General features: G+C 48.8%; 1 protein-coding gene across 18 annotated transcripts in view; it reads right to left on the bottom strand.

The window, feature by feature from the left end:
* The window catches only part of KIAA0319L (KIAA0319 like), a 118,752-nt gene that overhangs the window by 8,602 nt on the left and 85,114 nt on the right, over positions 1–25,036 (bottom strand). For 17 of the 18 annotated variants that reach the window (XM_081488968.1, XM_081488976.1, XM_081488966.1 and 14 more), the window contains 6 exons: positions 24,538–24,697; positions 18,866–19,008; positions 17,890–18,012; positions 17,103–17,193; positions 14,854–14,945; positions 7,297–8,608 (listed from right to left, as the gene is read on the bottom strand). In XM_081488968.1, the coding sequence (XP_081345094.1) occupies positions 8,421–8,608; positions 14,854–14,945; positions 17,103–17,193; positions 17,890–18,012; positions 18,866–19,008; positions 24,538–24,697 (797 nt within the window). In that variant the 3' untranslated portion in view covers positions 7,297–8,420. Of the gene's footprint in view, positions 1–2,163; positions 2,310–7,296; positions 8,609–14,853; positions 14,946–17,102; positions 17,194–17,889; positions 18,013–18,865; positions 19,009–24,537; positions 24,698–25,036 lie in introns of those variants that run through there. The other variant, XR_014053325.1, reaches the window with a different exon arrangement.

The following is a 25,036-nucleotide window of genomic DNA, read 5'->3' as shown; positions in this document are numbered from 1 at the left end:
CCTGTCCTCTAACCCCTTCCTGCTTCCTTTTGTGTGTGTGTGTGTGTGTGTGTGTGTGTGTGTGTGTGTGTGTGTGTGTGTGTGTGTGTGTGTGTGTGTGTGTGTGTGTGTGTGTGTGTGTGTCCCTGCCAGGGTGTGTGTGTGTGTTTCCCTGTCCTCTAACCCCTTCCTGCTTCCTTTTGGTAAAGACCCTGAGATGACACTCCAGCTAATGAGTTTTGACCTGTATGTCTATCACATTTATTATATTTTCCATACTTAATATTTCCACTTGGTTCTTGTTCCTGCTTCATATTGCTAATATTTCCCTGTATATTTACTTTGCTTTATTTTCAATTCTTGGTTAGGCAGTATATGTAATTTGCTGTCTATGGGGGCCAGCGTTTGGTTATTTTTGGCCTGTGAGCTCATGTCCCTTCACAGCACTAGTTCTTCTGTCTGGTAGTATTTACTGGGGAAAGGGCAAGGCCAATTCTGTCCCTTCCAATTTAGAAGGGAAGGCAGTGACCTCTGGGTACCTCACCGTCACTGTCAACCACTCCACCAGCAACTGTTCTAAGATTACTTTCAGAGCCTTAGGAAGAAGCAGCAATTCCTATTGTCATTTCCCAATGCTGGGGCTTTGGAAGGAAAAGGTTTTAATCCCAAGGGCAGCTGCCTAGCCCACTCTCTTTTCACCCCAGTAGAACTTTTGTGCTGACTCAACAGTATCCCTCTTACACCAGTGACTTGGCTGCGTCTCGTGTTCACCAAGAGTAGACATCTCACTGATGTCCTACAACCTCTTACAGTTTCTGATGACCTTCAGTGTCCTAGGGGTTCTTACAGGATTTGGGGAGATTTCTTGGTTTGGTTTTTGGTTGTGGTCCCTCAGACTTATGCTACTTTCTAATGTGTATTGTTTTTCTAGGGTTAATTTTAGGGGAAGGGAGCCAGTAGCCTCTGCCACCTCATTGTCTTCATAGGAACCAAAGCCCCCAGTATTATCTTTGCTGCCTTTTATTTTCAATCTTTGTATGAATCCGCCTGCAATGTGGGAGACCTGGGTTTGATTTCTGACTTGGGAAAATCCCCTAGAGAAGAGAAAGGCTACCCACTCCAGTCTTCTGGCCTGGAGAATAACATACACTGTATAGTCCATGGGGTTGCAAAGAGCTGGACACGACTGAGTGACTTTCACTTTCATGCTATATTTTAGGTGTCTTTTGTGAATATAGTTTTACAGTTATAGCCAATCTGTTAACTTTTGTTTGGAGGTGGTAGTGGTGTTCTTTTAACGTCCACTCTGACTTCTGTGTATTCAATGATTAAGGCTGCAGTTTTGCCTCTATTCTTGCTTTCTGCTTGGTTGATTGAAGTATGTTTTTTTTTTCTTTTCTCTTCTTGTTTCAGTTCAGTTCAGTTCAGTCGCGTCCGACTCCCTGCGACCCCATGAACCGCAGCACGCCAGGCCTCCCTGTCCATCACCAACTCCCGGAGTCCACCCAAACCCATGTCCATTGAGTCGGTGATGCCATCCAACCATCTCATCCTCTGTCGTCCCCTTCTCCTCCTGCCCTCAATCTTTCCCAACATCAGGGTCTTTTCAAATGAGCTCTTTGCATCAGGTGGCCAAAATATTAAGAGTTTTGGCTTCAATATCAGTTCTTCCAATGAACACCCAGGACTGATTTCCTCTAGGATGGACTGGTTGGATCTCCTTGCAGTCCAAGGGGCTCTCAAGAGTCTTCTCCAACACCATAGTTCAAAAGCATCAATTATTCTGCACTCAGCTTTCCTTATAGTCCAAGGATGTGAGTCCTCTCATATCCATACATGACTACTGGAAAAACCATAGCCTTGACTAGACGGACCTTTGTTGACAAAGTAATGTCTCTGCTTTTTAATATGTTGTGTTCTTGTTTAGATGTTACATATGGTAGTTCTGAATTTTTAGTGGCTTTCTCAGTATTTTTAACATGAACAGCTGACTTAAAATTCTAAAGTTAATTGGCATTTCTACTGTCCTTCTATGAAAGGACCTTAGATTACTTTCAATTACCACCCTACCCCTATCTTAAATGTCATTCATTGTTCAGTATTTTAATTCCTTATTTTTATTCTTCCCCAAGTAATACTACCTGAGAACTTACTAGGCCAGATTCCCTTGGAGTGTCAGCTCACCTCAGTAGTGACTAGATCCTCCTCCCCTCTTCAGCTGGCATTTCGAGAAGCCACCCCTTCCACATCCCTGGCTCGGTCAGTCTGTGCTAATCTCTGTGTTCATCACAGGTACACTTTCAAGGGCATACCAGCCACTGTGCTAGGAACTAGAGATATGAAAGTGAAACAGGAGAGTGAAAAAGTTGGCTTAAAGCTCAACGTTCAGAAAACTAAGATCATGGCATCTGGTCCCATCACTTCATGGGAAATAGATGGGGAAACAGTGGAAACAGTGTCAGACTTTATTTTTGGGGGCTCCAAAATCACTGCTGATGGTGATTGCAGCCATGAAATTAAAAGACGCTTACTCCTTGGAAGGAAGGTTATGACCAACCTAGATAGCATATTTAAAAGCAGAGACATTTACTTTGCCAACAAAGGTCCGTCTAGTCAAGGCTATGGTTTTTCCAGTGGTCATGTATGGATGTGAGAGTTGGACAGTGAAGAAAGCTGAGCACCAAAGAATTGATGCTTTTGAACTGTGGTGTTGGAGAAGACTCTTGAGAGTCCCTTGGACTGCAAGGAGATCCAACCAGTCCATCCTAAAGGAGATCAGTCCTGGGTGTTCATTGGAAGGACTGATGTTGAAGCTGAAACTCCAATACTTTGGCCACCTCATGTGAAGAGTTGACTCATTGGAAAAGACCCTAATGCTGGGAAGGATTGGGGGCAGGAGGAGAAGGGGACGACAGAGCATGAGATGGTTGGATGGCATCACTGACTCGATGGACATGGGTTTGGGTAAACTCCAAGAGTTGGTGATGGACAGGGAGGCCTGGCATGCTGTGGTTCATGGGGTCGCAAAGAGTCGGACACGACCGAGCAACTGAACTGCAGATGACACGGGTGCTTCTGGAATGCTAAAGTTGACACTGCTTTTCCAAATAATATGGTATTTAATAGTTACAAAGAGAACCATGATTAAAAGCGATTCCTGCTTTTGATAGAGATAGCTTGGGATTTTGGTGCTATGGCAGGGATGAAGTGGTGTGATTTCTCCATGGCTGCCCGTTGTTGGCGTTAAGCACTGAGGAGCACATGCAGATCACGGGCAGAGTGACAGGAGCTCTTTGTCTGAGGCACAGATGACGGAGACTTGTGTTCTGTCTCCGTGTAACAGGAGCAGCACGAGAAGAGTGTTATAAAACAGAAGACGGCTCCACAGCCTCACGAACTTCTAAGCAAGTAGAAGACAGATGGTTGATTGCTGTACAGTCTAAGAGGTACATGGGTCCCTGTAGGCCCAGATGTAACCCCAGGTTTTAGAGGGAGAGAGATTCTAGACTGCTTGGATCTACCTGAAGGCTGGAGGGCACTGCCTGGGGAAAAGCTTAAACTGCTCTGATGGGATGGCACTTTAATCTGCTTTCATGCTTTAATTTCTGTAGCCAATGAATAAATGCCAAGAACATCATGTGACTCAGGTATTCCCATGATTTGATTCCCCATTTTGGGCTCTACAGTTCAAACTGGGAGCCCACGTCTGATTCCAAGTATATATTGACATTGTTTTTCTTACAGGTATTGGACTCCTTCAGAGATTCAGGGTGTGAGTGGTTACCAGCAGATTACAAAGATAACAACTTTCCTCCATGTGGCCATATTTCCAGTTGAATAGTAAAATGCTGTAGTCATTTCCAGCACAAAGTTTGAGTTAAATACTTTTTGCACTGGATTTGTCCTAGCTTTTCCCTTTTGTTTTTTTTTTTTTAAATCACAGAAATAAGTATTTGAAAAATCTCTTCCATTTTCTGGGCTACAAGATATGGTAACAACTGAGATACCTCTTGTCAACAGTCAGGTTGGAAGTTTCAGACTGCTACTGATTATTCCTCTCCATGCCCCCAAATTCCCAGACTACACACTATAGGTAATCGTACCTCTGACTCCGGATTCCGAAGCATGTTGCTGTTATCCTAAGGGAGGACCTGAATTATTAGTGGCTGCTCTTCAGAAAACAAGCAAACAAAAACCAGAGCATGTGACCTAGAACTGTATGGCCAAGACCGTGGCAGGCCTTAGCTCTCTCCAGCTGCCCCTCCTGCCACCCACACGGCTGCCGCAGATCCCCGGGCTGAGGCGTCTTTGTCAACCCTGGTGGCTTACTCAGGCCCAGAGGGGCCTGTCATAGAGGAGAGCCCAGGCCCACAATCTTAACACCAGCCATTACTTTGTAAAAAAAAATGCTTTGGCTAGCACAATACAGTTCATTTCTCTCAACACCATCCAGTGTCCACTCTGGCAGAGCAGCTATCTTCTAGACAATGGTTCAGGAACCGGCTGCCTCCTCCTTGGGTGTCTCTCTCTACAGGGCTGCAGAGTCCCCCTCACGGGCTCCTCTGCATGCGGCTGGCAGGTGGAGGGAGGAAGTGAGGGTCAGAAAGAAGTTTCCGATGGGTCAGGGTGGAAGACGGAACGCCTCTCTTCTGCCCATGTTGTGCAGAAGGCTGGAGATGTAGTGAGCTATGCGCCACAGAAAAGGACTCTGGTTTGGCAAACTGCTGACCTCTGCCACACGCCACTTCAAGGGCTTCTCCCTGAGGTGATGAAGATGAACTGGGTGTCTGGGTACTTTCCCTCTTTGTCACCAAATTCAACTGGTTTGCAAAGCTTTTAGAGCTGAGCTGCTAAGGGCTGTTTGCCCCCTTGTCAAGGGTGTGGTATGGATGCACAAATTATCTGAGGAATTAATAAAAGATCAATTAAATCACAGTAGCTTGTGAGGTGTGGGTTCTAGGCATCAGTATGTTTTAGAAGTTGCCCAGGTTATTCTAACACGCAGCCAGTGAGAACCACTCGTGTCAATACACAGGAACATGACTGTTAGCCGTGTGTGGATGAGGGGGCCCTAGCGTGTAGCTCGGAAGGTTAGACTAGGGCACTGCCGTAACTCGCCAGCCCAAGTTTCGCCTCTGTGCTGAGAACTGGATAGAGGGCTGGCCTCTCCAGGAAAGGTAACTTTAGTTTTGTTCCCTGTGACCAAAAAGGCCCAATCAATAACCTCCAGTGTCAAACCCGAGCAACTCAGAGAGCTGCCCGGGATGGAGGGAAGCGGGGGCTTTACCTGTTTGGCGGCACTTGGACACAGAGGCTCACACCCCATCGCGGCCTTTGTGGGAGGCCTGAGCGTGGACAGCCCCAGCTCTGGTACTGGAGATACGGATATTAAGTAGCCACCGTCAGCACCAACCACAGACTGGGGGGTGACGTAGGTGAAAGGGGCTACCAAGGTGGCATGGGTTTGACCAGAGGCTAAATAGGGATCCTTTAACCTCAACACAAATTCCACAAAGGAGTCACAGGCCTGAGCCAGGCTCCTCAAACCCTCCTTCCCAAGGCCTCATAGCTCTTGACGGCATACAACTTCTTTCCATACCTATCTGTCTTCAGAGAGCAACCCTCGGTGTGTGTGACCACCTGTTCTGGCTCCTTTCACTGAGCAGATGGGCTGAAGGGAAGCTGGAAGAACATGAGTCTCCCCACTTTCCTCCCTTAGAAGGCAGGCCAGCGCCACAGCCTTCCAGCCTGGCGGGGTTTTCTTGAGTGTTGATTCCTGGTGACTAAGGATTCTCTCCACACACGGCACCTGCGGGCTTTGGGAAATGTTGAGGATGCCCTCTACTGGCCTCCCTCTGGCCATTCTAAATAGAAAATGTAAGATGAAGGCCTTTGAGGGTGGAGGAGCATTTAGTTTTGTCAAGGCAGGGGCTACCAGGCTCCTGAAATTCAGTTATTTCAGAAGGGTTTCTTTGGGGTGACAGGGTTATATGAAGTAGCCTAGCTCTCCCTAAGCCAGCCCAGGGATTTCTGCCTCTTTCTTGAATCAGGCAAGAATAGGGGCATGGCAGTCTTCTCAATGCAAGACCCCCAGCCAGGAAAGCAGCACTGGTTTCTGAGTTTTGTTCCCTTTTTTGGTGGGAGGAGTAGGGGATGAAAAATTATTATATTCATCTCTGAAACGGAAATAAAAATATATCCTTCAATGAGCTATGGGTGAAATAAATACGATGTAGCAATGAGGCCCAAAGAAAACAAGAAAAAGCCAGTAAGTTATCAAGTCCTGTAGCTCCTTCATGAATCCTTCAAAGCTCTTCTAAATACAACATCCTCAACAAGTCCTGACCATCCGCCCACCAGCGGCTCCTGTGCAGTCGGCTCTGCACACCCCGGCCCCAGCGCCCCCCAGGCAGATTCGAGCACCCACTCCTCCGAGCTTCCTTCACCCTCGCTCAGGACGGGTCAGCTACCGCTCCCTCTTCCTGCCACAGAGTGTGCGATTCTAGACCAGCGGTTCTCAAAGTGTGGTCCCCAGACCAGCAGCGGAGCACTCTGGGATCATATCAGAAAGGCAGATTCTTGTTTCGCCTCAGTCCTACTCAGTCAGAAACGCAGTGGTGGGGCCCAGCCGCCCATTTTTAAAGGGTGATTCTGATCTAGACCAAGCACAGGCTCTTCTGGGCCTCAGCTCCAATTCATTCAAGGACAGTGTGTGGACTGAGTTACTTCTCATATGCCTCGTTTCTGCTTCTGTAAAAACAGAACCAGTATCCTCAGCTGGTGTCACCAATACCCTCACCTGTGCACAGGGCCTTGGGGAGATAAAGAATTCCATGGTCCTTCTCTCCCCTCCCTTTCCTGGGAGTCCGAGACTGGACAGCAGCCTCCGTCCACCTGCCGAGCTCACCAAGCTGTCCCTCCAGCACAGCACTGTCCTGGGGGCAGGGGCCACGCGGGAAGACCAGGGCCCCTAAAGGCCCACCTGGGTGCTGGGACCCTGTGTGTCCCAAGCTGGTCCATGGGGTGGAGACAGGGGCAGGAGGGGGCGGGGGGTTTGTGTGCGTATGCGTATATGTATCAATTCCGTGTTCACAAAAGGCTGAAGAAACGACAGAAAACTCCCGTCCTGAAAGACAAAAGGAGCAGCTGGCCAGAAGGGCCAGGCAGCCACTGGGGGAGAAGCCCAGCACTGCTGACCACCCACGCTGATGCCAGGCCCACAACTGCCCGTCGGAGCCATCACAGGGATGCACAGTGGCTGGGCCCCTAGTGCAGGTCGGCCACAGAGCACAAAGCAGCACAGCCAGCAGGCAGGCGTACAATTAAATAGCATGTTTAATCATCTCACCACAGACTGTAGTGCAGTAGTATAAACCGGAAGTTTCTTTTTAAAAAGCCACTTCCCCAAAGCTCCCCTTCCTCAACACCCAGACATCACAGCGGAGGGACCGTTCCTCATGGCTGAGGAACAAGCCAGAGGGATTCAGAGTTTCTGTTCCACCAAGCTGAAAGTCTTTCCAGGTCAGGGCTGCCTTGTGAGTAGCCAAGAGCCCTAGGAGGAGTTGATGCACACACGCTCACTCTAACACACACATACACACACACATGCAAGGGACACAGAGAGAAGACGCTTGGACAGACGGACACAGAGGAGTCCGCGGTGGGGCAGTCACACATGTGCTCACGCCGTGACAGTCCAGTCTGTCTGTGGCTGTCTCCTCGGGGCACAGGGAGTTCAGGCCTGATTCTGGAAGCAGCCAGGGTGGCCAGGAGGAAGAAGCATGGCAGCCTGTGTCCAGCTTGGCTACTGTGACCCAAGAGCCCCGTCGCCTGGGCCGCCTTCCTTTCCGGAAGCAGCCAGCCCTCCCCTACTCGGGCAGACACTTTCTGCACTACCAGCTCACCATCAGGGGTGAGGAGGGGGCGCCACTTCCTCCGGGCCGTGAGAGAGGGCACGCTCCATCCCAAAGACGAGAGCAAGGAGCATGCCCGCAGGCAGGCTTCTGCAGCCAGCAGCTGGCGGTGGTTGGTTTTGCTCCCAGGGGTGGGGGACGCAGTCAGGCCTCGCTGTGCAGGTGCCCCGGCGGCAGCAGTCCTGCCAACAAGGAGCTGGAGAGGAGGCCAGGAGCTGGCAGTGTCCACCCTTGGGACAGGGGAGGGGTGCAAAAAAAAAAAAGGAGGCCCTGAGGTGAGGACATTGTGAGGGACCTGCCAGACGGGTTTAAAGAGGAAACCTCTTCGTTCACAGCTTCATTCAGGGGTTCCTGGAGAATGTCTCTGGATTCAAGTACCAGCAGCTCTGCTTGAGGGTTTTAGGATGGAGTGACCAGCAGAGGCTGGGAGAACAGCTGCCCTCAGACGCAGGAGGTATGAGAACCAGCCTGGCGATGCTCTGGACCCTGGCACTGCCAATCCCCACCCTGAGGAGACAGACCAGGCGGCTACAAGATCTCCTCGCGGGGGCTCCGGGCCTTCAGCGGGGTCTGCCCGTTGGGCACAGAGCCGTTCTGACCGTGCAGGAGCTTGCCCTTCTCTCGGTCTGGCCACGTGAAGATGGCATCGTCACTGTCCAGCTCGGACTCCGAGTGCATCAGGCTGCTGCTCAGTGCCGGGCCTTTCTGTTTGACGCCTGCGAGGGAGTCAAGGAGCCGGGTGTCAGGAGCCGGGAGCTGCACCCTGTGCCCCCACCCCCCCAGCTCGAAGAGGAGCAGAGCGACAGGGACGGTCACGGTCCGCTCCTGTGGGGAGGAGGCTGCCCGAGTCCTCCCAGGCCTGGCTAGACGGAGCAGGGAAGCCTCAGGGAGACTCAGGAAGCCTCAGCAGACCCACAGATCAGCGTCCACTGCAGATTCTCTACCTCCAGCATCTATTAGCTTCGGTTAGTCCACCCAATGACATTCTCTTTTCTCTCTCCTAAATGTGGGGTGTTTTATCATCTCCCTTCATGCACAGGGCAGAGTTCTGTGGCAGGCAGGCAAACAAGGAGCAAGCACTGAGGCTCTAGACACTGAGCTTCTTCACTGCACCCTGGCTCAGCGTGGATGGAAAGCGCCTGCAGAGCTGCTGGCGCTGAGTGAGGACACCACCGTGTTCCACGCAGACGTTTACTCTGGCTTCGCTGAGTGGGAACAAGCGGTGGGAGAGCAGGTGTGTGGCTTGGAGAGGCCTCTCCAAGCAGGGACTGGAGGAGGGACTGTTCTAAGCCATCAGTTGGTCAGAGCACACAAACAAGGACCCGTAAGAGACACCTGAGGTCAGAAAAGATGCCTGAGATTCTTCAAGTCACTGTAGTTACCTTCACTACTCGTCCTTAAGGCTGCAGAGGCCAGACCACACTTTGAGGTCTGGTAATAACTTTAGGGCGGATCCCACACAGCAGCAAGATGGCAGCCCTCCAAGCAAACGCGGGCTGAGATGGCAGAACTAGGAGTACGAGTTGCCAGCATCGAGAATCCAGCCTGGCAGTGTTCCGGGCCTGGCACAGTCCACCCCCAGGACCTAACCTACCTCCTTTCTTACAAAGGTGAGCAGTCAGGTGAGCTGTTTGAACCCTCACTCCCCAGCAACCACTCTCCCTCTCCCGGTCCCATCCAGGGCCCCAGTCAACACTGAACGAGGCTCCTGAGATGACTGTCAGCCACTCTGCCCCTTCCTGGCCAGACGGGACGTAAGGCTGTGAATGATGAGGGCACCAAGACTCTGACCACACCCTTCACTCAGGAACCTCATGCCCACAGACCTTGCCCGCATGCTGTCTGTCTGTGCAGTGTGCTCTGGGGCGCAGGCAAGCTTATGCAGCTTGTCCATCTCAGGGCACAGTTCTGGGACATGACTGCAGACAGTCACGCCTTCCACTGACTCCCAGGACGGCAGAGAAGCAGGGTTGGAGAACAATGCAGCTTTGTAGGCTTTTCCAGTACGGTGGGGACAGTGGTGACATAAGAACCAAGACCAGGGAGGGTCAAGGTTCTCACAACTTCTGCTTTGCCCTATAGATAAAATATCCTTTTGGGGGCTTTCTGCCCCCAGCACCCAAGCACTTGAAGCTTCTCTTCTTCCCCAAAGCCCTTCTGGGCCATAGGTGTGGAGGACAGGAGCCTGAGGTGGAGATGGGTTTCTGGCTCCACAGTACACAGCACTCACCCCGGGCCCTCTCACGACAAGCTCTGCTCTGCCTGAGGAACTGAGTGGAATTCATCCACTAAGCAATGCAAGCGAGGACACTGGTACTATCAATGGGTGCTGACCACTCACATCTCTTACTCAGCAATTCCGTTCCTAGGCCAACACCTAACAGAAATCCATACATGTGTCCACCAAAGGACACGGACCAGAAGGTTTACAGCAGCAGCCCCCAGGGCAGCCAAAGTGCCCAACAGCATGCCTGACAAAATGTATTCCTACAAAGGAAATTATACAGCAATGGGAATGAGCACGCTGTGGCTCTGCCTAAGGACACAGATGAATGTCCTAAATGCAATGCTGAGTGAAAGGAGTCATACACTAAGATTCTGTTTATATCAGCTACTCCAAGATACCAGAAGTCAATTGTGGGGAGGCAGTGACTGCAAAGAAGCACATAGAGGGTGCTTCTGGGGGGCTGATTACATGGGCACATTCACTTAAGAAACACGTTTTCTGTACACATCACACTGAATCACAGGAAACTGCTGTCTTCCAGGTCAAAAGTCAAATTATCAGTTATTTTATAAGGTTCAACCAAAACCAAAAGTAAGTTGTGAAAAAACTCAACAGGAGAACCAAACCAAATCCCACCCCACCCCACAGGTGCTGACCGTAAAGCGCGCTGCGGGCGGGTGCCACTCCCACCCGGCCGGCTGGGCGCCAAGCCTGGGCTCCCCCGTCCTGCCAGCCTTCCTCGGCCTCACCGGCCCCCGGCATGGTGTCCGCTTCAGCTCACTTCCACACACGTCACGCTCCACAGACTGACTCTTCCTCAAGCTGAACTTCCGTTCCAGACCTCACACATTTAGGTCCTGAATCCACTCTCCACATCCCACTGGCAGCTCTGTTCCAGGCTGCAACCACTCCCCCACCACAGAGCCCAGAACAAGAGCCAGGCCTGCTGGCCTGGTCGAACCCACTCCAGATCCAAGGGCCTCTCACCTAAAGTTGCCTCCTCGGCCAGACACCACCCCTGGGAGAAGGGCCTGCCGACCCTCGTCTGTACTCTCCTCTTGGTTACGCAGGAGCGGCTGGCCACCTGAGCCCTCCCACCTTTCCCCACAAGTCTGCCTTTCCAAACTGCCTTTTCCTCCCGGCTGTCCCTCCCTCCGCCTCAGAAGAGTTATCTTACGTCCTCTATGCCCTCCGTCCCCCTCAGAAACCTCACCTCCATCTTCTGCATCTATGCCCACAAACCTGCTCCCATACCCCATCCACACAGTCCTGAATTTCCACTCATTGTTACTGAACTTCTGAAAGGACTTTTAACTCTTCAGGGCCTCCATTTCCTCACCACCTACCTACTTCCTAAATAGACCGCGCTTTCACTTCAGCCATCTGTCCGCTCACCATCTACTCCAGCAATTCAGGTGACCAGAAACCTCCCCAGCCTTGTCACCGCCATCACCGCCGCCGATTCTCACCTGACTGCACTCTGGGGACGTCTCCTCCCTCACCTCAGCTCCTCAGCCTGGCACTCTTCTTTTGACCCTCAACCCTCTCCCCACCAAGGGATGTGACCCACCTTAGTGGTGCTGACCGTCTCCAGTGTACAGAAGATTCCTATCCAATCCTGTTCTGCTCAGTTCAACTTTATTCCTCTTCTTTTACTGAAACTGCACCGAATGTCCTAATTCGGTCCTCAGTGCTATCAGTCTGTCTCTCAGGTTGGAAGTCAGCCTGGACCTTTCCTGTCCCCCGGGCTCACTGACACCACGCTGTCTGAGCCATCATCATTCCCTCCTCACAAAAACCTCCTTGCTGGCCTCCACCTGTAATCTCGTCAATGAATGAAATGCCACAAAACTAACTTTCCTAAGCCAGCACTTTCATCACCACCAGAAAAAATGCCTAAATCCTTAAGCTGACATTCAAAACTTCCCATAAACTCATCCCCACCCATCTTCCAGCCTCATTTCCTCAACCCCATTCACAACTGTTCTAAACCAAACAACCTTCCCCTGCATTTCTTCTCCAGTCTTTCCTGTTCACAGATGCTCAAAGAAGATGCTTGGGGACCATCCTTTGCTTCTCCTTTTCTCTCACACCCCTCTGAAAACATATCATGAACCTCAGCAAGTCTTCCCCTCAAGTGTATCTGGACTCTGCCTCTCCATCTCATCCTCTCTCCACCATGAGGGTGTTCTATCCAGTCTCCTCTCACCCACTCTTGCCTCTCCAATTCCTTCACATGGCAGCCAGTTGTCTTTTTAAAATGTAAATAAATCTAACTGTACCATTCACCTCCTTAACAAAACTACCCGTGGCTCCCCACTGCTCTTAGAAGGAGCCCAGAGCAGCGTCTTGCTCACCTGTCCAGCCCTGTCACACTCACTGTATCTTCCTCAAATGCCCCCTGCTCCCTCCGGCAGCTGGGCCTTCAATCAACCAGCTCGGCCTGCAATCCTACTTCTCAGTCTTTACGTGCCTCACTCTCCTTGTTGATACTGGGGTCTCAGCTTTAATGTTCAGTTCAGTTCAGTCGCTCAGTTGTGTCTGACTCTTTGCGACCCCATGAATCGCAGCACGCCAGGCTTCCCTGTCCATCACCAACTCCCAGAGCCTACCCAAATCCATGTCCATCGGGTCGGTGATGCCATCCAACCATCTCATCCTCTGTCGTCCCCTTCTCCTCCTGCCCCCAATCCTTCCCAGCATTAGGGTCTTTTCCAATGAGTCAACTCTTCGCATGAGGTGGCCAAAGTATTGGAGTTTCAGCTTCAACATCAGTCCTTCCAATGAACACCCAGGACTGATCTCCTTTAGGATGGACTGGTTGGATCTCCTTGCAGTCCAAGGGACTCTCAAGAGTCTTCTCCAACACCACAGTTCAAAAGCATCAATTCTTCGGCGCTCAGCTTTCTTCACCGTCCAACTCTTACATCCATACATGACCACTGGAAAAACCATAGCCTTGACTAGACGGACCTTTGTTGGCAAAGTAATGTCTCTGCTTTTAAATATGCTATCTAGGTTGGTCATAACCTTCCTTCCAAGAAGTAAGTGTCTTTTAATTTCATGGCTGAAATCACAGTGATTTTGGAGCCCCCAAAAATAAAGTCTGACACTGTTTCCACTGTTTCCCCATCAATACCTTACACTATCCCATTTTGTATATTTGTGAATTTGTTTGTTTAATGTCTGCCTGATATAAGCTACACAAGAGCACCATCTATTGAGTTCACCATAATAGAACCAGTGTCTGGCTTAGGCCTGGTACACAATGGTATTAAGCCATATGCACAGATGAATAAGATACAGTACCTACCCTCAAGGGTATTACTGACTAGTAAAGGCACAAACAATAAAATAACTAATACAGTGAGAGAAATGCCCAAACAAACACGTGGGAGAAAGATGAGTACAACTTTTAACTGGCAGGTTAAGGGTTGGATGAGAAAGTACTTTCTGGACAGAAATACGAACCAACAAACTTGGTTTAGAAAAGAGAGACATCAGCGAGGAGGAGGACCTCAGAAAAGCACGCCGATGCAGGCTCACCGAGGCCACTGTCTACCAGACCAAAAGTAAGTCGCCAAAGAACTTCAAAGGGTAGAGAAACCTTGCCACAGCAACAAACACAACCTTGGCTGCCTCGTGGAGGGTGCTGCACAACGTTTTCCCCTCTGGCCTTCATCCTCAGGATCCCTCTGGGACGCTCTGGCGGTACTTCTGTGGTTCACCAGCCCCCACCTCCAGACACTGCCCCACTGTGCTCCCGAACCAAGCTGCCTGGGTGCTGACAGCCCAGACTGCCTATGAGCCTTTATTTTCATCTCGTATGTCTTTTCTCCCTCACTACAGTGAAATTCCGAGGGCAGAGCCTGTGTCCTAGCACTCTCTATACAGTCCTCTTACAGCCTTTCTAATACAAAGCTTTAAGTATGAGAGATGTTAAACAAATATGTTGTAAAAAAACCAGTTCTACTTGCAGAGTGTTTGGGAATAGCTCTACAGAGAGTCCAGCTCCCACAAGGGGACAAGGCCTGTCCTGGGGCCTCCATGGTAAAAGGGAACCTCACCAATGACCGAGCTCAGACAGGAAGGAGAGCCCTCCACCTGCCCTGGCCCTCCTAACCCCATCACCAAAAGCTGTCCCTGTGCTTGTGCAGCTGGACGTTCTTTGACAGATGAGCCCGGTGCACCTGGAGCCAGCAGGGGAGCAGCCCTGCACAGGCTCTAAGGCAGTCGTGGAGCCTGTGGATCTGCCTGACAAACACAGGGGAGAAGACAGGCGAGGAAGGCTGGCTGGAGAGGAGAGCCAGCTGGCAGACACCAGCTTTGATCTCTTCACAGCCTCACCCTGTCTGCTCAGAAAGGACAGACTGATCAGGAGTGAGAGACCAAGGTCCTTGAGCTCAACCTCAGGGGCAGCTTGAAAAGCTGAACTACAGGCCGAAACCTTCTAAAGGGAATGAGCAGGCAAAGGAGAGCAAGAGGCCGAGCCCCCTCAGCACAGGGAAAGGACGGCTGAGAAGCGAGCCCTGGAGCCCGACCTTGTCCAACAGGCAGGTTCTGCCCCCACAGGGCAAAGCTGACCCTGATCCTCATCAGGGAGGGGACAAGATGCTTTTCCAGCACAAAAAGCTGTTGGCAACACACCTGGGAGGGAAGGGAGAGGGCAGCGGCTCTCCAGGTAGAGCGCGCCCGTCTGCTACTGGGGGCTCCAGCACCCAGTTCCCCACATACCTGCTCGGGACGCTGGCTTCAGTTCCAGGCTTTCCTGATCCGTGGCATCCAGGATCTTGTACTTGCTTTTCCTCTTCGGTTTTCCTTTTTGCCTGAAAAACACAATTCCTGTCTCTGCTCAGGAAAGAGGGTCTGTGTGAGGCTCAGGTCACCACCCACAGGTGGCAGCCAGACTGCACGTGGGGCCTGGATCCGGGGATGCCGCTTACTGGAAGAGCTGCGTCTCCTTGCTTCTCAGCTGGGAAAGGCAGCAACTGTGACCTGTTATTCAAGTATTCCTCACCAACTTGGGAAAAGGTAAAGGAAACATTATTATCTTGGACAGACTGATTAAAAATGTAAATAAAATGAAACCCCTATCCTTGAAGGGTGGAAGGGGGAGGAAAGCTTAAACCAGCAAAGTTGTTAATGGTGGTTGTCCTGGACTGGCGGGAATTTTTTTAGATTCTTTTAATTTGCTAAGTTTTATTCTGAGGTTTTGGCAAGCCTTTGACTGTGTGGATCACAATAAACTGTGGAAAATTTTGAAAGACATGGGAATACCAGACCATCTGACCTGTCTCTTGAGAAACCTGTATGCAGGTCAGGAAGCAACAGTTAGAACTGGACATGGAACAACAGACTGGTTCCAAATAGGAAAAGGAGTACGTCAAGGCTGTATATTGTCACCCTGCTTATTTAACTTATATGCAGAGTACATCATGAGAAACGCTGGGCTGGAAGAAACACAAGCTGGAATCAAGATTGCCGGGAGAAATATCAATAACCTCAGATATGCAGATGACACCACCCTTATGGCAGAAGGTAAAGAAGAACTAAAGAGCCTCTTGATGAAAGTGAGAGAGGAGAGTGAAAAAGTAGGCTTAAAGCTCAACGTTCAGAAAACTAAGATCATGGCATCTGGTCCCATCACTTCATGGGAAATAGATGGGGAAACAGTGGAAACAGTGTCAGACTTTATTTTTGGGGGCTCCAAAATCACTGCTGATGGAGATTGCAGCCATGAAATTAAAAGAAGCTTACTCCTTGGAAGGAAGGTTATGACCAACCTAGAGAGCATATTTAAAAGCAGAGACATTACTTTGCCAACAAAGGTCCGTCTAGTCAAGGCTATGGTTTTTCCAGTAGTCATGTATGGATGTGAGAGTTGGACGGTGAAGAAAGCTGAGTGCCGAAGAATTGATGCTTTTGAACTGTGGTGTTGGAGAAGACTCTTGAGAGTCCCTTGGACTGCAAGGAGATCCAACCAGTCCATCCTAAAGGAGATCAGTCCTGGGTGTTCATTGGAAGGACTGATGTTGAAGCTGAAACTCCAATACTTTGGCCACCTCATGCGAAGAGTTGACTCATTGGAAAAGACCCTAATGCTGGGAAGGATTGGGGGCAGGAGGAGAAGGGGATGACAGAGGATGAGATGGTTGGATGGCATCGCCGACTCGATGGACATGGGTTTGGGTACACTCCGGGAGTTGGTGATGGACAGGGAGGCCTGGCGTGCTGCGATTCATGGGGTCGCAAAGAGTCAGACACGACTGAGTAACTGAACTGAACTGAACTGATTGTGAGGTTATACTGCAGGTTGCATTTCAGCTCTGCAACTTACTACCTGTGTGTCCTTGGATGGATGACATCATTTTCCTGAGAAAAGGTTCTTATACCTATTAAAAAAGATAATACCTATAAAATGTCATCATGGTACTTGGCACACAGTAAACACAGAATTGATACCTATTATTAATAATGAGAAACATAATAAATATTACTCTCAAATATTATAAGACTAGATAGGAAGACTAAATGAAAAAAACCTAAAAGACTTAACCATGACTAACCTAAGTCTATAATTACAAGAAAACATACACACACATGAATCTCAAATCGAAGGGGAGGCAGACAAATTAAGAATCCACGAGGAACAGTGGTGAGGCTGAGGTGTGGAGTACTAAAGGTCACACACCCTAGAGACAGGTGTAAGGCAGGTCTATGCCCCAGGCCCTCCCAATGCCCACTCAGCCACAGCAACGTTTTCCAGGTTGCAAATCACTTCAGTGACAGCCACTCACTCCCTTAGGAGCGTCAGAAGGTAAGGAGACCTTTTTTGTGCATGCTGTGGGTGGGTCATGTAACAGTGATGGTAAGGGAAAAAATCCAGGACTCAGCGCCCCCATGTAGAAGGTGCCAGATACCTCTCTAATGAACAAATACGTAATTAGAAGCCTGAACAAATTTACAGGGCAAGTGCATCTTACCTCTTACAACAACAGATTACAGTCCAGGACAGGATCCCCGAGGCAACAACAATGAGAAAGGAAGCAATGATAACATATAACACGCTCCACTCTGCCAAGAAAAACAAAATAGTAAGGGTGATGGAGAGAGAGGCTGGAACAGAGGTCTGGGCTGCCCAGCTTGGGCCAACAAAATGTCCCCAGGGCTCCCCAGGGAAAATGAGACCTGAGAGATAAAAGCAGCTAAAATTTGAAACCTTGTGAACTGCTTGGCTCTGAGACCCTGGGGCAGCAGGGCAGGCTGTAATGAGCTTCAACAGAGGAAAAGAGGGGAATGGAGATCTACGGGCTTCCAGGGGGCGAGGGCACACAGGCGTTTCCAAAGGGCAGCAGCCGCACAGCTGGTCTGATTGATGCTGCACTTTGTGGTTGGTCTGACTTAAGCTTGTTTCATTTAAACAACTGCTTCAGGGGAATTCCCTGGCGGTCTGGCGGTCAGGACTTGGCACTTTCACTGCGGGGGCCTGGGTCCAATCCCTGGTCAGGGAACTGAGAAACAAAGATCCACAAGCCACAGGGCGTGGCCAAAAAACAACAGCAAAGAAAACCACAAAAAACTGCTTCAGAGCTTTCCTCTAACCTTGAGCAAGCGTGGAGGAAGGAAGTATCAAGTCCTCTGCAAACAGCAAATACACAAAGTTCTTCTCCTTGCTTGCTCATCTGCCTTGGAAACACCAACACCCACCCACTCAACTCAGAGCCACAGTCAATGCCAAACCAGCTGGCACAGTTGAAGCAGGAAACTCACCACAGTTGCTATCTCCATCCCTCAGCTGCACCTTGATGAAATTCTCCATCCAAAAAGGGTCACAGACACAGCGTTTGGTGAATGAATCACAGTGGCCATGGTCAGAGCAGTTCAACTGGCACGCTGCAAGTAGCAGGAGAGGGAAGCAGGTCCACAGGAGTCAGAGCCGGAGGAAGACCACCTTCCAGGGCCCATGAAGATGGGACGGGACCCCCAGATCCATGCCTATAATGACATGTCCTCGAGACCTGCCCCCAAAAGCCTTTATAGCTGGCACCACGCCCATTATCACCATCATGGCTGGATACAACTAGAGCAGTCAGAAAGGCTCCAGACTGTTTTTACTTGCTGTGTTCAAGCAAGTAAAATATCAGCAGTTCTTAATCTTTCACGTCCCACAGACCTTCTTCTCAGAATAATTTAATTGCCAAGATAAAACATATAGTTTTACAGAGAAAGGCAATTATACTAAACATGTTTTTGAAGAATTTAAGAATACAAAACTTTAAAGATAATATGTCTTTATTAAAATATTAAGTAATAAGATTATAACAGTGTCTGACAACTGTTATAATTTTCAAGTAGTGATGAATAAAAATGCTCTTTCATCAAGTGGTATGATACAAAACTATCTGAATTTCTATTGCCTTAAAGTCACATGTTCTCTTAATACTACAGTAGTTTGTGATTGAGGAAAAGAGTAAATTTCAGTCAGAGGCTCATGAAAACAAAGATGTAATTAATTTTTTTTTCCCATGTGAACTCAGCTCCTCTGAATGCTGTCTCAGGGACCCAGGGACCCCAGGTGAAGCAGCTCTGCAATGAATTGGGACTCTTTCATGATAGTGGTAGTGGAAGAAAGTGATTATTTCCTTACTCCCAGAGAACCAGAAATGAAGCCCAAGGACAGCAGGGATGACAGGTGAGCTGTGGGCACTGGGCAGGATCTCATTCCCAACTCCCCACAATTACTCACTGACAGTATTGATTTCCAGGGCTCTGAATATCAGAAAGTCTGCCTTTTGCTTCTGCAGCTCACTCTTGAGCATCGCTGCCACCTCATGGCCTTTGAAGAGCTGGTGAGGAGGCTCATTCTGAACAAAAAATACCATCTTGGTGCTGCGGAGACATGCAACAGTATGAATGAGCTGAAGCTGTAAACTAGATAGCAGTAGCTACCATTTGCTAAGTACCTTCTGTATGTGCCAGACACTGTGCTAAGTACTACACACATTCTCTCACAGCAAGTCAGTGAGAAAGGGGTTGCCCAGCATCATCTCCATTTTACAGAGGACAACACTGGGGCTCAGAGGGGTTAAGTAGCTTGCCCAAGGTCACACAGTTAATTATGGCAGAGCCAGATCCCAACCCTGATATGCCTGACTCCAAAGCCTATGCTTTTTGAAACGCCCTAAGCTGCCCTAATTAACAAGAAGACCTATTCCAAAAGGTAACTGAAGGTCAGAAACACAGGGATTTAGTTTGGGGTACATCTTGCTGTCAGCCTTTTAATAGCTAAGAGTGTAGTGCTGTTGGGTTTGAGCCTGGATTATCTATAAGACAAACCACAGTGTTTTCTAAAATTTAAACTGTTGCACGGTATCAAAGCATTATCCACAGGTCAAAACATGGTCAAAATGATAACTACCATGGCAGCAACAAGGAAAGTCTGACACGATGGTGTGGCTGGTAACAAGATTATGTTCTTCTATGTCCATTTTGTTATTCTATTTATGACTGATTATGTTACTCTATTTCTGACTGTCAACTTCTGTCCAAGGCAGACAATGTCTGAGCTCACTTCTGGGTGGCAGGGAATCTGCTCACTAGGCCTTGGCCTCCATCTTTGGCAGCCTGCTTTGAACTCCACATTAGTCTCATAACTGAACTCTCGCAGCCAGTGGGTCACAGTGGGTTCATAGGTGCGCCCCCAGGATGGATCTCCACCACACACAGGGGCTGGGTGGGACCCGGGTATCCCAGAGGGCCTGGACCAGCTTCTTTTAGCATAATTGTCTGTTTATCCCAATTGTGTATTTACCTCAAAGTGTCATAGAAACAGTATCATTTTCTATGTGTGGACTGACATGAAAGTTTGGGAAGTCCTTTCCTAAAAGACTTTTAAAAGTTCACTGTGTAGTGAGGCTAAAAATGGTGTATCATAAACTCCAGAATCAAGAAACAAATCTTTTCCATAAGATTTGTGGTCATTTCTCATACTACATATAAAATAGGTAATTAACGAGAACCTATTGTATAGCAAGGGAACTCCGCTCAATGCTCTCTAGTGACCTAAATAGGAAGGAAATCTAAAAAAGAGTGGACTGTGACTACCTAGAGGGGCGGGATGAGGCGGGAGGAGAGAGGGAGGTGCAAGAGTGAGGGAACATTAGTATGCCTACGGCTGATTCACGTTGATGTATGGCAGAAACCAACACAATAATGTAAAACAATTATCCTCAAATTAAAAATGAATTAGTTAAAAAAAGAAAAAAAGAGTGGATATAGGTTTATGTATAATCGATTCACTTTGCTGCACAGCAGAAACTAATACAGCACTGTAAGGCAGCTATACGCCAATAAAAATTAATTTTAAAAAAAGATATGGTCATTTCTCACATCTTCTCCTAGTTATCTAATTCATGCTTACAGTTTCCATTTTTGTCTATACACAAATAACCCTCAAAGCTTTACCTCCTCTCCCCATGTCCCTCTTGAGTGACCAAATCTATACCTACAAATGCTTGCTACAGTATCTACACCAGATCTACCACAGACATCTCAAACCCAACATGTTTCAAAATAGACTGATAAAAATCACTGCTGCTGCTGCAGCTAAGTGCATCAGTCATGTCTGACTCTGTGCGACCCCATAGACGGCAGCCCACCAGGCTCCCCTGTCCCTGGGATTCTCCAGGCAAGAACACTGGAGTGGGCTGCCATTTCCTTCCCCAATGCATGAAAGTGAAGTCGCTCAGTTGTGTCCGACTCTTCAAGACCCCATGGACTGCAGCCTACCAGGCTCCTCTGTCCATGGGATTTTCCAGGCAAGAGTACTGGAGTGGGTCACCAGTGCCTTCTCTGGATACTAATCACTAATTAACTCATTACATGTTAGGGAGGGACTACATAAACATTATCTTATGTAATCTTCACCAAGCCTTCAAAACGGCTGCTAGAATTTTTACAGGTCAAGGATGGGTTTGGAGACATACAGTCACCTGCCCACTGTCACAAAGCTGCCACTGACAGAGGCCGGGCTGCCAGGTGAGAGGCCCATGCTCTTTCCCATCGTAATAACACACTCTCTCTGCCTCCAATCATGTCCTCCTCCTGAATTCCTCAGCAAACCCCATCAAGGCCAAACCAGAAACCCAGAGGCTTCTCTCTTCCTTGTGCCTCAGATGCAGTGATGGCAAGTCTGCTAACAATCCCTTCCACAATGTTCTCGCCCGCACTCTCACTAGAGTCTTGCCACTGCTTTGTCCCAGCCAATTCCCACCAGCTTGATCGATCCCGGCAGCCAACTTCCTGTTCCTATTCCCAGGCTGCTAAGCAGAGCTTAAAAAAAGTCCTCATCACCATGCTGTCTCCGATCCAGTGAACCCTGACTGCGTATTAGATTCACCTGGGGGGTTTTAAAATTTAGGTGCCCAGACTTTACTCCAGACCAACTGAACCATCATCTGTGGGGGCGAGGCTTGGGTAATGGTATGTTCATAAAAGCTCTAAGGGATACTGCTGTGCAGCTGGAGCTGGAATTGCTGCCCTCACCTCCTGTCTTTAACCCCAATATTGCTCAAAGCCAGCATCCTTTCCTGGAGTGGGTGTTCTCAACCTTTACCACTTTCCTCACACTGTCCACCTCACTCTTACCTCCTCGAAGCAGATGGCCTTGCCTCCAGCTTCAGAGAAGCTGGACGTTGGTACTAACCCTTTCAAATGTCATCCTTCTCTACTTCTAAATTCACCCATAAGAGTACATCTTCCCTCCTCTCCTCCCATCTGCAGAGAAAGTGGTGCTTCTGCTCTGTCCACAGCCAGTCCCCCAGAACTACCTCCATTTATAACCCACCCCCCAGTCTCCACCATCTACTTTTCTTCTACATCTTTCCCTCAGTCTATAAAAATGTTCAAGTATTTCCTATCTTTAAAAGGTGTTCTTCTGAGCTCGTCTCCCGTGTTGTTTTCAACACCAGCCTCCTCAAAGAGGCATTATACCATCTCTGTATTCTCCAACCATGAAAAAAGCTTTGCTCCCAGCATCTAAGCAAAATGATCTCACTGCAGTTCTGATGATCTACTAATCACAGACTCAAAAGCCTGTTTTGTGTGCTCACCACACCTGTCTCTGTAGCACCTGAATCCTTTGGCAGCCCACCCCCTCACTGCCAGCCTGACTCTTAACTTCCAGCAGGCGGCTCCCATCTGGTTCTCCTCCCACTTCTATGACTGCTGTTTCTTGGTTTCCTTGGCTGGCCCTTCTTTCTTTGCCTTCCTCTTAAATACTGATGTTCTCCAGAGCTCTGTCCTCAACCCTCTTGACACTCTCCCAGTGTGACTCATCCATCCTCATGGCTTTAACGCTGCCTGTACCGTGACTCCTGATCGCTGGCCTTTCCCTCCACCTCAGGTTCCAACCTATACATTCTACTACCTGATGAAGCATCTCCCTATGTAACCCACGTGAAAGTGTGTGTTAGTCGCTCAATCATGTCCGACTCTTTGCAACGCCATGGACTGTAGCCCACCAGGCTCCTCTGTCCATGGGATTTCCCAAGCAAGAGTACTAGAGTGGGTAACCATTCCCTTCTCCAGGGGATCTTCCCAACCCAGGGATTGAACCCAGGTCTCCTGCATTGCAGGCAAGATTCTTTACCATCCGAGCTACCAGGGAAGCCCAAGACACCCCATATTCAACAGTCAAAACTGAACTCATTATCTTTTCTTTGAAACTGGCTCCTTTGGTATCCCTAACCTCAGCGCCCGCCATCTATGCAGGTTCGCAAATGAAAATCCTCATATTTGACGGTTCACTCAGTTTCATTCCAAAAGGGTCACCAAGTCCTACTGAGTTACTCTGAAGTACTTTTAATTTCCTCACATCTTCTGTCATTTCCACAGCCACTACCTCATTTGGTGTTAGCACCCTTTTCCTAGACTAGTCCAAAAGCTTCCTGATTTGTCTACCAGCCTTTGGTCTCTTCCTTTTAGTTTTAGCCTCCAGACTACCAACCTACCTTAAAAAAAAAAAAAAGAACTAATATCCTTGTTCCAAAAATAAACAAAAACTTCACATACAAAACTAACTTCTGAGTCCTCCCACCTACACTATTCAAACTGACCTGCCTGGCTTGCTTATGACTGTCCTGAGTCTACAGAGCCAGCCTACTGTCCACCAAATCCTAGGGCCGGGTAAGTGCTCTGAACCCAAGGGCTTCTTCCAGATCAAACTCGATGTTCATATCACAGTAATATTGTTCATGCTGTTCTCCTATGCTGAATTTCCTCCTTGTCCTTCTAGGCTTGATCAGTTTAAGTTTAACTTCTGGAAAACCTTTGAACTACCTCAATCCCAATTCTCCTGAAAAAATAATCACCCTTGCCTGTGTCTCCAGGATAGCATTACCCCAAAACTGGGTTCTCCTCTAGGTGGTATTGAGCCAAAAGACACAACCAAGCCAAAGGTGAGAAGAAGGAAGAATTTATGACTTGCGGCCAGTGAGGAGAACACCGGGGATCTTTCCCAAAGCAGTGTCTCCCTAAATGGCAAAACTGGGCAAGTTTAAGCTAAGGGGACATGCACACTCATGAAGGGGCTTGAGCAGAGAATTCAGCACAGAATCGGGACGTAGGTCAACAGAGTCCAAGCTTTAGCTGATTGAAATCATGACGCTCAGTAAAGGTCAATATCATTTCTTAGGTTCCAGTTGATCTGGTGGATGAGTGCTTCAGGCTATCTTTACCACTGGAACAGAACTGGGAGTCTTTACAATTGATTTATTATTTCTTCTCTTACCTGAGAAGAATCACTGGGTGCTGAATTCTTTTTTTGTTTTGGTCACACATGCATGACTCGTGGGATCTCAGTTCCCCAACCAGGTATTGAACCTGGTCCATGGCAGTGAAAGCCTGGAATCCTAACCACTAGGCCACTAGGTCACCAGGGAACTCCCTGTTTCTGCAGTCTTTCTTCCCTTAAGATCCTTAATTAGTGAGACCTCAAGGGCAAGCACTGTAGCCAGGTTTAGATCACAAAATGGCATAGGCCAAAAATGGCTTAAGTTAAGAAAAGCCTGATTCTGTTTTTCTGGGGACCCCCTATACTATCTGCTTCCAGCTAGCCTTCTGTCAAAGCCACTGTGTATTGATGTTATGTATTTACTTGATCATCTCCCCCACTAGAACATGGTCTTCAAACATCATGGCCCTCTTCTGACCCTGTAACCTGCTGTAGTGTCTAGCACCGAGCACATGACCTGTCCTAAAAGAGTACCTTTCTTCTTCGTTAAAGAAATTAACACCATGAGTGTTTCCTGGTCAGAGAGTCCGCTCTTCTCTATCTACTCATGCTACTTTATCAGCTCAGTCAAGAAGCCCAGAGGACCCCTGGTCTTTCCTTGTCTCCCCCCATTCATGCCCAGCTACCTCTGCTCCGTGTACGGCTGAATCTTTTGCACAATGATGTCGGAGTCCAGCACCCCCAGGAGGACCCCAATCTGGCGGATGAACATCCCCTTCAGCCTCTCAGTTAGCTGACTGACGTTGACATCCAAGATGATCTCCACCAGGTTGTTTTTCCTGGGATCTGGAAAGCATGTGGATCAGTCATGGCTTTAGAAGTAGGAGAGTTAACACAGACCTGCCACTGTGCCTGTGCTCTGGCCCAGGAGAGAATGTGGTGAGAGCATTCAGAAATGCAAGTGATCTCCTTCAAAGTGGAAAGGCCCCATGGTGACTTCCCCATTGCTTCATCCTGAGCCCAGCAATCTGGGGCTGGCTTGGAGAGCTTCTGAAGCATTTCTGGTCTCTCCACTAACCTGAGAAATACCACATATGTGCTGGGGCCCAGACCAAATCAATGGGGTTTAGTGAAGGAAGTGGGGAAAAGAGAAACACTTCAACGTTTGTTCTAAAAGTCTCTGCC

Source organism: Giraffa tippelskirchi, chromosome 5 (assembly GCF_054371585.1).
Source record: "Giraffa tippelskirchi isolate mGirTip1 chromosome 5, T2T-mGirTip1v1.2.pri, whole genome shotgun sequence".
NCBI lineage: Eukaryota > Metazoa > Chordata > Mammalia > Artiodactyla > Giraffidae > Giraffa > Giraffa tippelskirchi.
Note: the sequence above shows the minus strand (reverse complement) of the source record. Positions and strands in the feature narration are given on the sequence as shown.